Source organism: Macrosteles quadrilineatus, unplaced genomic scaffold (assembly GCF_028750875.1).
Source record: "Macrosteles quadrilineatus isolate MER2022 unplaced genomic scaffold, UCM_ALF_1.0 Scaffold_2__2_contigs__length_208266976, whole genome shotgun sequence".
In the NCBI taxonomy this organism is placed as follows: Eukaryota; Metazoa; Arthropoda; class Insecta; order Hemiptera; family Cicadellidae; genus Macrosteles; species Macrosteles quadrilineatus.
In genome coordinates this window covers 163,380,613-163,394,925 of record NW_026542595.1, presented here as the reverse complement: position 1 = coordinate 163,394,925, position 14,313 = coordinate 163,380,613, and the positions used below count along the sequence as shown (strand labels likewise).

Genomic DNA, 14,313 nt, shown 5'->3' with positions numbered 1-14,313 from the left:
GCAGAAAATATTGCTATTTGCACCTTGCATGCAGTACGGCTGAGCAACAGACAATAGAACTAGACAGACAACAGGTCCAACTCCAATGCAAGATAATAGCAAAATGAACAACATATTTTTGGTAAAATAGTTTGTTAAAACAATATAGTACAGCATTCTTAAATAAAAACAATCCTCGTTCGTTCTCCGACTAGCACCTTTAGGTAAAATATAATATTTTCAATTTTACAAGTCAATATTACACTCAGTTAGAGCTTACGAAACATAAATAATTATAAAAACAGAGTTACGATGATCTTCATTTTTGTAAACATTTCTAGAAATGAGATTTAAAATGTAATTGAGACAGGGAGTCTCCATTGGTGGATGTATATAAATAAAAAGCAATGATTACGTAACAGAAAGCAATGAGTTTCAAATGGCGTGTCAGTATACATTGAGATCGAAATACTGCATCTTCATACAAATCCTCTAGTGAAAACATGAGCACCGAATGATGCAATCGGCGCCATTTTTGTGCAGTTGAGAACCTATTGGTGGATGAGATTCAAAAGCTGTTGTCGTTTTCGATCTCAGCCGTGAGATCCTATTATACGACAAGTATACCAAATGAGAACTGATTTAACGTTCTTTATATCTACACAAAAAAAAGGTCATCCAAATCAGAGGATCAGTCTCTGTCTGTAAGGTTAGGTTAGGTTAGGCAAAGTGAGGTTACCTACCTCAACCCACGTGGTCTACACTCCTCCCTCCTCTGTCCTAGAACGTACAAAATCACTACTACTTACGTTTTTAAATTTTCACTCGCAAACATTCAGAGTGGGGTCTATTTGATTTAATTTCAACTCTATTTAAAGATATTTTCTTTTCTTTTTTTTGTTTTAAAAATTGTTTATTTTTTGTATTTTTATTAAAGACTAGCTGTGTGCCCGTTCTACGCACGGGGATGTTATCGTAGTCAGTTGAAACCTTCTTATATTAAGAACAGCAGTTGGTTTGCAATTTTCAGATATGCTGGCAAAACTATTATATATCAACCTTCGCAAATACAGTATCTGACAGTTTTAAGCCAAAACAAATGCTTCGCAATTAAATGCCACCCGGATCGTGTTGGTCCATACGATAAATCCAATGATTAAACTAAAAAATGCTTTATAGATCTATGAGGCATAGCCCTAAGGTAGGCCTATAGTTGAAAGTTACTTTCCACTATGGTTAAAAGTATTTAAAGTGCTACGTCAACCTCACCATTTAACACTTTATTCGGGTTAACATTTTCATTATCAAAGATGCTCTTGTCCGCATTTCGTGACACTGAGAAATAAGGACATTATTGCGTTACCAACAGACACACACACAAAAATACAGAACTTAATTAGGGAATTTGCTACGCTTTAAGCATAACAAAGTACATATAAAATTAGTATTTTAAATCTTTGTTAATGTCATCAAACTTTATCATTACAATTTATATTTGCTTGGACCGAAGATGACCCGAACTTCTGTCGGAATGACGGCAATTAAATACTATAGAGGATTTAGATTGGTAATTTATAATAAAAATTACCTAAATAGGCCACGAACTATTGATACATAAACAACGTAAAGCGTTTAAACAATTCAATTTCAATTTCATTTACGGTTACACTATATTATTGCACTTGCGATGAATTAAATCCGTTGTGTAAGAAAAACGTTTTTAATCTCACTTGGTTGGGATTTGCTTTCAAAACGTGATCGAAAATGGTTGCGGTATTTGTAAATAACATTTGTAATATCAGTGACAGCTAGAAAAAATAATCTTGATTCAAACAGCTGTTCGTTATTTCATAGATGATTATGTGATAAAAATTGGATGAAAACTTAACAAAAATCACACAAAACTGCATTTTTGAACGTCCGTAATTTTATTCACAAAGTATTTAGGCCATATATTAATGGCTAAAGACACTCTCGCCAATCCAGTGAATACATTAAAATGACTTGGATCTTGATAGGTACTCTCGTTTTCCTGGATAAGATAGTGTAAATGTAGGATTATTGTTACCAGCTGAGTTATGAAGTATGAATCATCTGCTATTTGGTTTGTTTACATTATTTGTTTAGTTTTTGTAAATAAATAGTTTTTGGTTGAGTTTACTTAAAATGAGTTTTAATAATTAATTATTCTATACCACAGGACAACCACCATCAGTCCTTTTCGGGGACGCGCCAAGGTCCGCGGCCAACAAGGTCTACGACCACCAACCTGACCTACGATTGGTGGTGCGAAATGTCCGAGCTAAACCAGTTCCGTGACGGGTGAAGGGGATGTAGTCGTGTTTGCTGCCGGTAGACCTTGTTGCCAGTGGCCAACACATCTGTTAGGCTGGTGCGGTCAGGACAAAGTCTCCTTTACATAACTAATATGCATTTGTTTATTGATACTATCATTATTATAGTATTTAAATGGGATAAGAGTAAGACTTATACAAAAGTAACCCGTGCTATATATTTGTATAGCATTTTTGCCACTAAGATAAATAAATCTGGTTTCTACTTATTTTCTTAAAATAAAAAAAATCCTTTTGTATTTTTTGAATGTTAATTACCCTTTTCGAAACCCTCCTATAGTAGGTGAATAATTTACTTTAAACTTTGTAATGTTAAATAAATATTTTAAAATCAGAACGATAATTAAAACTTTTGGCCAGAAGATATCATAATAAGTTTTATTTTTAAAAAGGCAACTTAAATTTTTAGGGAATGCTATTATTGTATTAATTGTAATAATAGATGAGTGATCGAAGTGAACGAATCTTCTTACTACACTTATATTAACAATTGAGTTATTTGATTTTACAAAAGGAAATCAATGTAAAAGTAAAGCTTGTTATACATAGCCGGCACTTATTGTATATGTATGGCTGAGTACCATACGAAACAACGCCTGCAAAAACTAGTATACCTTTTGCAAACTCCGCCGTATTGTGGGATGATAGGAACGCCCTTTCCATTCATTTATTCAATGGATTGTTAATCTTTGTTGCTTTTAATAATATTTTATTTATGCGCTGCTATGTTGTAGTTTTGTCATTTTTTTTTTTCAAAATGACATCATATTTTCAATTATTGTATGGTACTAGAGAACCCGTTAGGCTCAATGAGCCGCATAGTATGAAACATAATGCCAAGAAAAACATTAAGCTTAAATTTGAATAGTTTTAGTTACATCTTACAGTTGTTTAAAAACTTATTAGAAACTAATTTTAAATATCTCTATTTGCGTGGTCAAGGCTCACTTACATTACCGGTATTTCTGCTCTCAGTTTTAACTGATGACTTCTAATGAATGCTAAACGATCTGCTTCAATTCGAGGTAACATGCTACAACAAAGTGTTTCCAGGATCGAGAACTTAAGAAAACCTTATATGCCTTACTTATAACCTGTGTTAAGTAATTTAAGTAGAGTAATTTTATTTCTTTGATTTGAGACATACACCAAAATACTCAAACGAATTTTCTCCGTAGAGAATCCTGAAAAATGGGGTGATATCAATCATTTCATGTGCTACATGTTTCAACACAGAATACAGTACCTAATACAAAAAAATCACACTTATTTTAATAAGGAAATAAATTGAAAGAATAACAAACAAATAAGTACAGCTAAGGTATTTTTAACATTAGGTATATGGAAAGTTCGCTTTAGAAATGAATTACGACCTTAAAGGGCAATTTACGAAATAATGGATAGTTTGGATAGTAATGGAAGTTTGACAGTTTAACAGTTTGCTACAAACACTTGGTTGAAATGAAACATTTACTACAAGTGTACATGTTGCTCGAAATCGAGCAATTTCGATGAAGTACAGTACGGTAGTTGTTTAAAAACAAATAACTTATTTAAAACCTAATAAAAGTCATAATTTCCGATGAGTTTAAAAGACTCAACTTATAGATCACGTACCTAACAGTTCCATATAATCAACATTTCTTGTAAATATTTTATCATTTTTTAAAAGCTGATCTAGTTTTTTAGATGTATTCTACAAATATTTCCCACTTATAGCCGCATTAGGTTGTCCATGTTGATCTTCGTCAATGATAATGTAGTCTGCATGGTACTACCCATTGTTGCCAGTACGTTAAAAAATGTCTGTATTTTTTTTACAACGATAAAATTTTGTTTACATTACCGGTACTTAAGAACTGCCTGATTTTCTGCATAACCTCTCTATCAAAATTGTATTTGCTTCAATTGGCAATAATTTGGCTAGTTACTGTTATAACGTTTGTTATAAAATTGAGTACACGTATATTCAATTATATACGTGTATACTCAATGGATAAATTTACCTGAAAAAATGCAGAATTTAAAGGCCTAATATTGTTCAGATGGTTTTTTTGTTTCCCTTAAATGTGAATAATGCAAATCCTTCAATGAAAGTTTTATTAAAGCTTTTGGATGTAGTCATATTATTTTAAAATCTCTCGACTTTTAATAAAACATATATTAAATGTCCTTGCCGTAACAGTTTAATTCAGCCTTAGAGTGTTTTCCTTTGCCAATAATCATCAAGTTAAGTCCGTGTTTCCTAGTAACACTTCGACTAACATCCTTGTTCATTTTTTGTGGGAATACTCATACTGTAGGTGTTCTTCATTATATAGGAGGTAAAATATATCAAATTGCCAAGGCTTTCTCGATTATTTAAATTGTAAATTAAAGTAGTACCATAGATAAAACATACGAAGTCGTGTTTTGTTTACAATTTGTTTCCCGTTATTACAGCCATTTAAAACCTCGTTTAACCAAATAATACGATCTAATCATAAACAATAACTTGTCCCCTAGTTATATAACCAAACAGTAAAGCAGAAATCAAGAAATTAACCATAAAATAATTGAAACAAAGTTTCATCGACACTGCGCCTTTGTGTCACGTACATGAACTAGACACGAAAAACGTGCTTCAAAATTTACAATGGGATGAGAAGTCTGTAGTACCATAGACTAACCAACACAAGTAAGGGAGTATGTTTTATCTATGGTAGTACATTTATTTCATAAATGAACGAAAGATAAATAACAGCAATTAAATTATACAGCTGATCAAAATGTAAACAATTATGTTCTTCATAAGGAAAACATGGGAACCTTTAAAGCCACTGGGGCAGAGCTTAAGGGACTTTTTCATAAATGTAAGGCCAGTTTGCAAATCTACTCGACACGCTCTTTCCAATGAGACGTCAATGGATAAAAACGGTTAAGAAATGGCGGAGGAGTTCAACCGACAAAGTTTCATGTAGCGTATTAATTATAAAGATTTGAATTTGGGTTGGTGCAAATATTACAATAGAAAAAAGGGAGAGAGCCTGGATGAATTGATATACTAAAAAGAAAACAGCAACAGGGACACTATAACAGTATATCTTCTATAACTTATTTAATACGCAAGCAGGTTTTTTGTGACAATTACTCCTCCGAAACTACTGAACCGATTGGCATGTTTTTGGTATCATTGGAAAGAGCTTAACGTGAAGTTGTGCAGGAAACTTTCTGCTTAGGGAAATAATTAGAGAGCGAGGCCCAGAGGTCCTTGTAAGTTTCGTATTTCTCCATAAGATTAACATGGGAAACAAACACTGTTATGAAATTTCAACCACTGTTGGCAGAAACTAGAAGTGAGAAGAATAACATATGTTAATTGTAAACAGTCAATACGATTGCTAAGAAACTATTGATTTCCTATAGGGAAATTTGCTAAAAAACCAAGTGTTGCACGTGGTAGGGACTTAAACGTGAAATCTGTCCATAAAGCACATTTGTCTGATATAAGGTTTTTGCGTAAAAATTAAGCTCTTAATTAGGACATTGAACTATGATAATTATTATAATTCATTTTTATTTTATCAATATCTATCCACCACCGTCAATGCGTCGATGATATTATTTAGCTACAACTGCAGCGACCCTTGTCGCGGCTGTAGCTACCTGCCGCCGAGAGAAAGCTCGCACCCCAACACAACAGTCTTTGTTTGGGTTTCAAGGAACGTAAACTCTTTGTTCTCTTGCTCGCAAAACTGGACCCTCTGGTCATCGAACCGCCGCGCCGCTCCGCTTCTGCGGTGTTATGCAGCCCACGAGGCTTTGCACCCCCTGTGGCCACACCGTGTTTTGTAGTAGTTGTTTGGTGTTTGAGGGCATTTGTCTCTCAACAGTTATTCTCTATTAATGGAGATGGTACTCAAGAGTACCGATAACGTGCCCGGCATGTCATTCCATTGTGGACCGAATAATTAGGGGTTGTTATTTAAATTAAATGAATTGTTGTTTTTACATATTTTATTTTACCCAATCTGGCTGCTTCCATAATTTATGTTATTTCAATTATACATACACTCACTCACATTTACGTACGGAAAACACTTTAATCTGTCATATTATTCGTTATTATAATATGTCGTATTATTATTATATTAAGAATCTACACGCTGAAGAAACACTCTTTTCCATTTTGAAATTCATAATCTCATATGTAATAATCTATTTATCTTAGGAAGGTGGCTAAGGGATGAATGCGTCCTAAAAATAGCCTACTATTATGGAGGGCCCACCACGAAAAGCAGTTTTCTTTTAATTAAAAAAAGTTTGCTTATTGACACTGGGGACATTGGGTCACTTATTCTTGCCCCATAAGGAAGCCAATGGGCCCCATTTTTAGGTAAATCTTCTTCTAATTAAATAACAAATACTCATCATTCTATTTTCACTCACAATTTAATAACTCTTTATAGGTGTATTTAATCTTTTAACCGTGATTGAAGGGGCATACTGTAAGACATGATAAGTGGGCCTACAACGTATGAAATCACTTTATAATGCAATGTAATCATTTTCGAATTAAATAATGCCAGAGAGGAGATAGGATTATCAAAAAACTAGCTGAAGCCGGCAGACGTTGTCTTGCCTTTGGTTATTTATATAATTTAACTATCGAGTAATAAAAACCCAAACTAATTCCAGAAATATTACAAAAATGTGTACGTTATCTTATATATTAAAACGTAACAGGTTTTTTTATTTCAACCACGATTCTGAATCAACCACTTGACGGATTTTCATCATTTTTGCGTTGAAAGAAAGATAATTTTGGGAACTAGGGAATGTCGAAGCCACAATTTTAGTTTAGGGTTTCAGTTTTTTTTAGTTAAGTTTAAAATTTTAAAAAGTCCAGCAGCCGACGCTAACTCTAGGTTTTGGTATAATACAATTTGCTTAACGTAACAGCTGTAAACAATCAGCGTTTTCGACACAAATTCAGCATTTGGATGAAAATGAAATGACATACGTAGGGTTGACTTTCTATACTATGTGCAATGCTTTAATAATTGATACGTTTATTTATTCGGTTAGAGGACGAGAGATAATTTAAATATACAAAGTAAAATTAAAATAATAGATGTTCTAATTTATTTTTTCAACAGTCTATAAAATCTTTAGTTTGTTTTAGTGCAATATAATTTGTTACAACTAACAGCTGGTTGAATATACAAATATTCTAAGAACCATGAGGTTAGTTTATTTACTCTGTGATTTTGTCATTGATTATAGAAATTAAGTAAGATTCTTTAACCATTGCTTTATACGAATCGAAGCTCACGAGACTTCAAAAGAAAGCTTATGAAAATTGTTTTACCACCCGAATTTTTGAGGACAGGTTGGGAAAGTAACAGCAACCAGAAGTTTTAATTAATCTTGGTAGCTTTTTCTTTACATTAAACTTTGAACTGCTTAAACTATGCTTGAATTAGGAATAGACATATTGATATAACTATATACAATTTTAATGGACTGCTCGATTCCCGTAAGTAGGATGGGCCAACAGCTCGTTTTAAAATAAAACTATTTATTCCCGAAACATACCATTAGTTTACATAGCATGTTTTAAATTATACTTCATCCATATATTTTGTTAGAAAAACAAATCTATGTAAAAGTCATAAAATTTAAAATTCCTGCCGGACCGATTTTGTTACTTAATCGTTGGAAAGCCTAATTCGTGTAGATTTGCAAATAGTTATGAAAGTGTGATTTTATTACTTTTTGAGGGGAAAAAATGAAAATAAACAATAATACATTTAAAACGCCTTTTTCTAAGTTTATATTTGTAGCCAACTTTAGACTGTCTTTCTTTATTGAGTATTTTCAGGAAATACATGATAGTAATTTGTAGGAAATTTTATTCTCTATCAAGAATATCACCGTCCACTTTGGTCGATTTCCTCACCATTTAAAAGTTACTCTATTTTCAAAAACGTTAAGCAACCTCCCAATTTATAGTGATGAGAAAATACTGAATGAAAGATGTTGTTGTTAAACTTTGTACAATTAAATCTACAGTTCTACTGAACCGATTTTATTAATTAATAGGTCATTGGTAAGCCTAATTTGTGTAGATTTGCAAATAATTATGAAAGTTAGATTTTTTAAAGATTGACTAGATGAAACCCGTCAAAGTCGACAGTTACTGTTGAGGTTGCAAGCAAGATCGTTTGACTATAAATCGATGATAAATAACTCTATTTTTTGAACAATTTGTGTTGTTCGTGATTTAGCTGTGTCCTTTAGGTACGTCCGATCTTAATAATCAATAAATCAAATGGAAGCTGGTATTTCACTGATGGTTCTTAGGTCAAAACAAATAGAATAACGTAATTTGAATTGAGTAAAAATATCACAAACTAAATTCCACATCCAAGATATAATCAAATTTATGTTTTCTGATTGAGCGATACAGTATCTTGAAGTTAACTGATTAAAACAGTGCTTTAGGTACGATTATTAAGATCGGAATCTTAATAATTAATAGCTCAAATGAAAGCTGGTATTTCACTAAAGGTTTTTAGACCAAAACATATAGGGTAATTTAGTTAGAGCTGCTGAAATACATCTTTAATTGAAGTAAAAAAAAAAAATTTTTTCGTTGGGTTATACATTAGAAAAAATAATGATTATGTTTGATCACAAATATTTGCTTGCATAACTTTATTTTAAGACCAAAATGAAGAAAATGGGATGGGCAGAAGAGCCAAACGAACTTAAAAAAAACTAATTTAACTCCCATAAGAAATGTACAGGGACACATTTTGTGCATAACTCGAAATATACGTAAATAAAAATGAATGCCGATTCTTGATTGCAAATCTGTAGTGCGTCCATACCTTTAGTTTGAGGCCAAAATTATGAAAATCGGTCGAGTAGAAGAGCTAACCCGACTCGGAAAAGAAAACCCAAATATTATTACAGATGGCCATAGGTGGTTTATCAGTATGAATAATCTAATCATACGAAACCTTTTGTGTTAATAATTAAACGGCTAATTGTTATTTGATTGATTTGTCTTTAATTAAATGTTGTCGTTAACAATTTGCATTTGTGTTTAAAGTGAATTATCATTCTAATGTTATGTGCTTAATCTGTACCATTAATATTAGTAAGTAAAGTGGTGTATGGATTTCCAAACCATTAATAATCATGGAATAGATAAAATTGAATAATTATTTTTCGTAGCCAAGCAAGTGTACGGTAATTTGTACGGTTACTACTTTACAGAAAACGGTCTCATTAGTCAGCCCGCAATACAGCAGTGTTTTGGTAAAGTATCCTACATTTTGCAGGCGAAGTTACGAGTGAAGTAGTCTCCAGTTGTCCGCCGCACCGTTTGGTTAGGTCGGCCAAACCAAACTGTGCGACTCAGAGGCAAGTGGGAGGGATTGTTGGTCTCATGCTCCGCCGGCCGCAGACCTTGCGGAAACTAGCGCGGGGGAGATTGACCGCGGTGGACCTAGGTATGACTCCGTCCTTTTCTATGGTAGAAGATTACCAACAGCTTTGGATAGGTGGAGGTGTAATAGCAGAGAGAGAATAGAAAATCAAGTGTGGCGACAGAAGTACTACCACGACTTAAAATCCAAACCAAAGGAGTTTTCTGCCAAACAAGAAGTGTGGGTTCAAAATGAAACGAAGAAGGGCTGGAGACCAGGAACAGTACAAGAAAGGACGGGAGAGCTGTCGTACACAGTTGTAGTTGGGGGAGATGTAAAGAGAAAACACGCTGACCAGCTGAGAGCAAGAGAAGGTGCAACTGATCCACCTCAATGGAAAATGCAAATGGAAACTGAAAATGATGATGTACATAGTTTCGGAAACTCAGCCTAAATTGGGTGGGGAGAAATGTAGGATTATTGTTACCAGCTGAGTTATGAAGTATGAATCATCTGCTATTTGGTTTGTTTACATTATTTGTTTAGTTTTTGTAAATAAATAGTTTTTGGTTGAGTTGACTTAAAATGAGTTTTAATAATTAATTATTCTATAGTAAAATACCATCTTGAGTGTTACAGACAGACAGAAAGACAGACAGAAATAGAGATAAGACTCGTTTCTGCTTCTTTAATGTATAAAAAGTAAAAACACCCTAAAAACATATAATTCTGAGCAATGTACAGACAAAACTACAATTTTATTTATATAGATAAGAATAGTTTGTTTAGTATGAGTTTGCCTAGTTTGTTTTAGTGATGTGCGTATCGATACGTATCGATACAGATATCGATACAAGGACCGCAAGATATCAATATTTTGTATCGATACGTGGGAGTGTATCGATACACCTATAGCCAATATCGTATCGAATATCGTATTGTTTATTTATTATTATAAATCTTATATTTTTATGGTAAGAAATTTGTCTTCCCATCTTCCTCCCCTCAAAAGTAGTAGTGGAAATTTGATATTTTACCCTAGCATCTTCAAAAACACTAATAAAACATGTATTTTCAGCTATGTTTTGCAAATAACCTCAAAACTAGGGCCACCATTAATGGAAGTGGGGACCCTCATTGTCCATATTATACTATTTGTGTAAGTGGCAAACCCACCATTATTATTAGTACTTTTTGGTTCAATTAATTATCCCTGTGTAAAAACTAGGAAAACAATAACAAAATGTTTTCCAATTTGAGGGTTTACCGGAATTTGGAGGTTATGTATGTGATGGACGAGATTGGATTTTTAGTTCGAGACGAGACGAGACGAGATTTTTTATTTCTCATAAAATTTCGAGACGAGATCGAGACGAGATTTCTCTTCTCATACACAACGGGAAATGCACGTTCGAAATTTTTACCTGATTTTGTAACATTGTTAGATGACTGTTTAAATACTAAAATAATGATAATAGGCAAGAATATTTACAATCTTTCATTAAATAACATCAGCATAACATTTTTTTATTAATCACGCCTAACTTATTAAAAATGCCTACGATTAGGAAACATGGTGATATCAGTTAGGATAGAGTTCAACTTATCCTAAAATAAAATAAATCATAAAATAAAAGCAATATTAATTTTTATAAAATAGTTACTTGTTTTGACTTTTTTTATAGTAATAAAACATTCCTCACACTGCTTACACTTAACAAAACTTCTCAAATGTTATTAAAGTAATATTATTAAAATAATGAAAGTAATATTTACATTAAAAGAAATAAAGTAATATTTACATAAAAAGAATTAATTAAATAAGAACGCCTTCGAAAAGGAAACGCAACTACAACACGCTCCTGTATTGCGGGTATTGCATTGACTTTCTGCAGGCGTTTTTAATTTTTTTTTTTTTTTTTTTTTTTTTATTCTCGTCTCGATAAAAATCTCGGCCAAAAAGTAATCTCGTCTCGTGTAACGAGATTGAAAATTTCCCGAAATTTCGAGACTTGACCATCCCTAGTATGTATGTATGTTTGATACAAATAAAAAGACACAGGAAGGTCTTATAATATAATAAGTTATTAATAACCTATTATAACCCTCTTTACAAGCTTGTAAGTAACATAGTATTATTTGTCTATGCAGCTTGTATATTTGAGATATTTATTTTTTTTTTAATTTTAAATAAACAATACAATACAATATTTTATCCGATACAGATAAAAATCGATACATGAGGATACGATACGATACACGTATCGATACACCACGTTCCGATTGACCCGTATCGCCCATCACTAGTTTGTTTAGTATGAGTTTTGAGTTTAATTTCTGGGCTAGCCCCCAAAGTAATGTGGAAAAAACCTTTAATGGTAGCCAAGCCACACGGTTTGTCTCAGTTACCCCAATGCATTAAGATGCGCTTTGTTCTCGGTAAACCTTTTGGAATTTTTATTTATTTTTTATTTTACAGATTCGGTTTTTGAGATACAATTAAAGAAGTTACAATATTGAGTTTGAAATTTTACCTGCATATATATACATGCTTTTTTAAAATTACTGTAACAAAAAAGTAGTCTCAGAATGATGAAAAATTTGTCTTACACATACTCACTTGTGGTATAGAAGAGCCCACTCTGAAAATAGATTCCTCCAGTTTGGACGACCAAAATATGTTCTCTTTTGAATCAAATTTGAGAGTGAAAGAGAACCCTGTTGACAGAGGTAGGCTGTAGAGTCTTATACAACTTTTTTTACTATATTTTTCAAAAATTTCTAAGATCTCAATACTAAAATTGGAATTCTTAAACGTACTCTTATAACCATTGTCATTGATCATTGAGTTCTTGCATGTTAAAACCCTGTACTGCATCGTGGATCATTTATGATCCAACCATTTCTTTATTATATTTTTTTGTTAAAAAATTGTTTGTCAATCTTTAATGCATGGCAAACCATATCTGGTACATCCAACAGCTGGTATAACCTTCAAAAATGCCCACTAGACTGCAGCACAGTATTTCTTCATCCCAAATTGCAAATGGCGGCATAACCAACAACTGTTTCACAATTTTCCTTGTTTTGAAGATTGATAATAGAGTGATTATCGATTCCTGATGGAAACCAATGTTTGATTCATGTTCCCTAAGGTATGTAGTTACATTTTACTATGTTTAAACCTACAAATTTATTAGTTACCTAGGAGATAATTACCAATTTTTAAATGGTCCACATATGGAACACCATGCAGTTAGTGTGTAACTTATAATTTTTTGATTGGACCATATATGTACCACTGTGCATTTAAGTTTTTCATTTCATTTTTTTTTAATTGAGCCATATATGTTCCACTATGAATTTAAGGCTACCGGTGCTAATTTTTAAACACAACTTTTCATAAATAGTAATAGGCCTACTAAAGATGTTTTATTACACATAAGCTAATTTATATGTTTCTTTTCAGATTATGGATGAAATTTTGACCGACTCTCAGATAGAGGCATTGATTCCCCTCTCCGATTGCACTATAGATCTGGATGATGTGGACGCTGACCCAGATTTCATTCTCAGCAGTGACGAGGATGGCGAATGTCGTAAAAAGGGACCTTGTCTTCCTGTTTTTTCAAGACCCGACCCATCGGCTTTAGAATCATCAAGTGATGAAGAACCTGAAGAAGTATTACCGTTTAGTAGCACATTGCCAACTGAACACTTACAACTACCTGAAAGCCCTCAGCCACCTGAAAGAAGCCCTCAGCCTAGTACTTCTGGTGTTTCAAAAAAACAATCTAAATGTAAAACTGGAGGAAATGTGCTACCGTCTAGTAGCACATTGCCAACTGAACACTTACAACTACATGAAAGCCCTCAGCTACCTGAAAGAAGCCCTCAGCCTAGTACTTCTGGTGTTTCAAAAAAACAATCTAAATGTAAAACTGGAGGAAAAAAATATAAAACAGTTGGAAAAAAGACAAAACAAGTAAGAGCGAAAAAAAAACAGGAAAACCCAAGAGCAAGAAAAAAGGAAAACAAAAGACTAAGAATAAAAAGGACAAGCCTAAGATACCTTGGGTGCATGCTAGCATCTTAAGTAAGAAAATTCCTTTTGACAAGGAAAATGAAAAGTTGTCGGAAGACATCATGACACTAGATACCCCTTATGCTTTTTTTAAATACTTCTTCAATGATACTCTTATGAGAAATATTACGCAAGAATCAAACTTATATTTAGTACAACAAGATCCAAACACCAATAAGAGTGTGACTTTGCTAGAACTTCAAAAGTTTTTAGGAATATTAATAATGATGTCAATTGTTAGGTTACCGAATGTTCGTAACTACTGGAAAGATAGTATTGGAAACCAAACTATAATAGAAACAATGGGAGTCAACAAATTCGAGTTCATAAGGAGTATACTTCACTTCAGTGATAATCACAAAGCTATTCCAAGAGGTCAGCCAGGACACGATCGTCTTTATAAATTGAGACCTGTTGTGGAGGAGTTGAGATCGAAATTCAAATCGGTTGCACTGGAACAAAAGCTATGTGTTGATGA

At 33.0% G+C, this 14,313-nt stretch overlaps 1 protein-coding gene across 2 annotated transcripts in view; it reads right to left on the bottom strand.

Annotated features, from left to right (window-relative positions):
- Positions 1-14,313, bottom strand: part of LOC128986878 (NADPH oxidase 4-like) — an 84,894-nt gene that overhangs the window by 47,366 nt on the left and 23,215 nt on the right. For both annotated transcript variants that reach the window (XM_054407468.1, XM_054407467.1), the window contains exon 14: positions 12,372-12,469. In XM_054407468.1, coding sequence (XP_054263443.1) covers positions 12,372-12,469 — 98 coding nt within the window. The remainder of the gene's footprint in view (positions 1-12,371; positions 12,470-14,313) is intronic.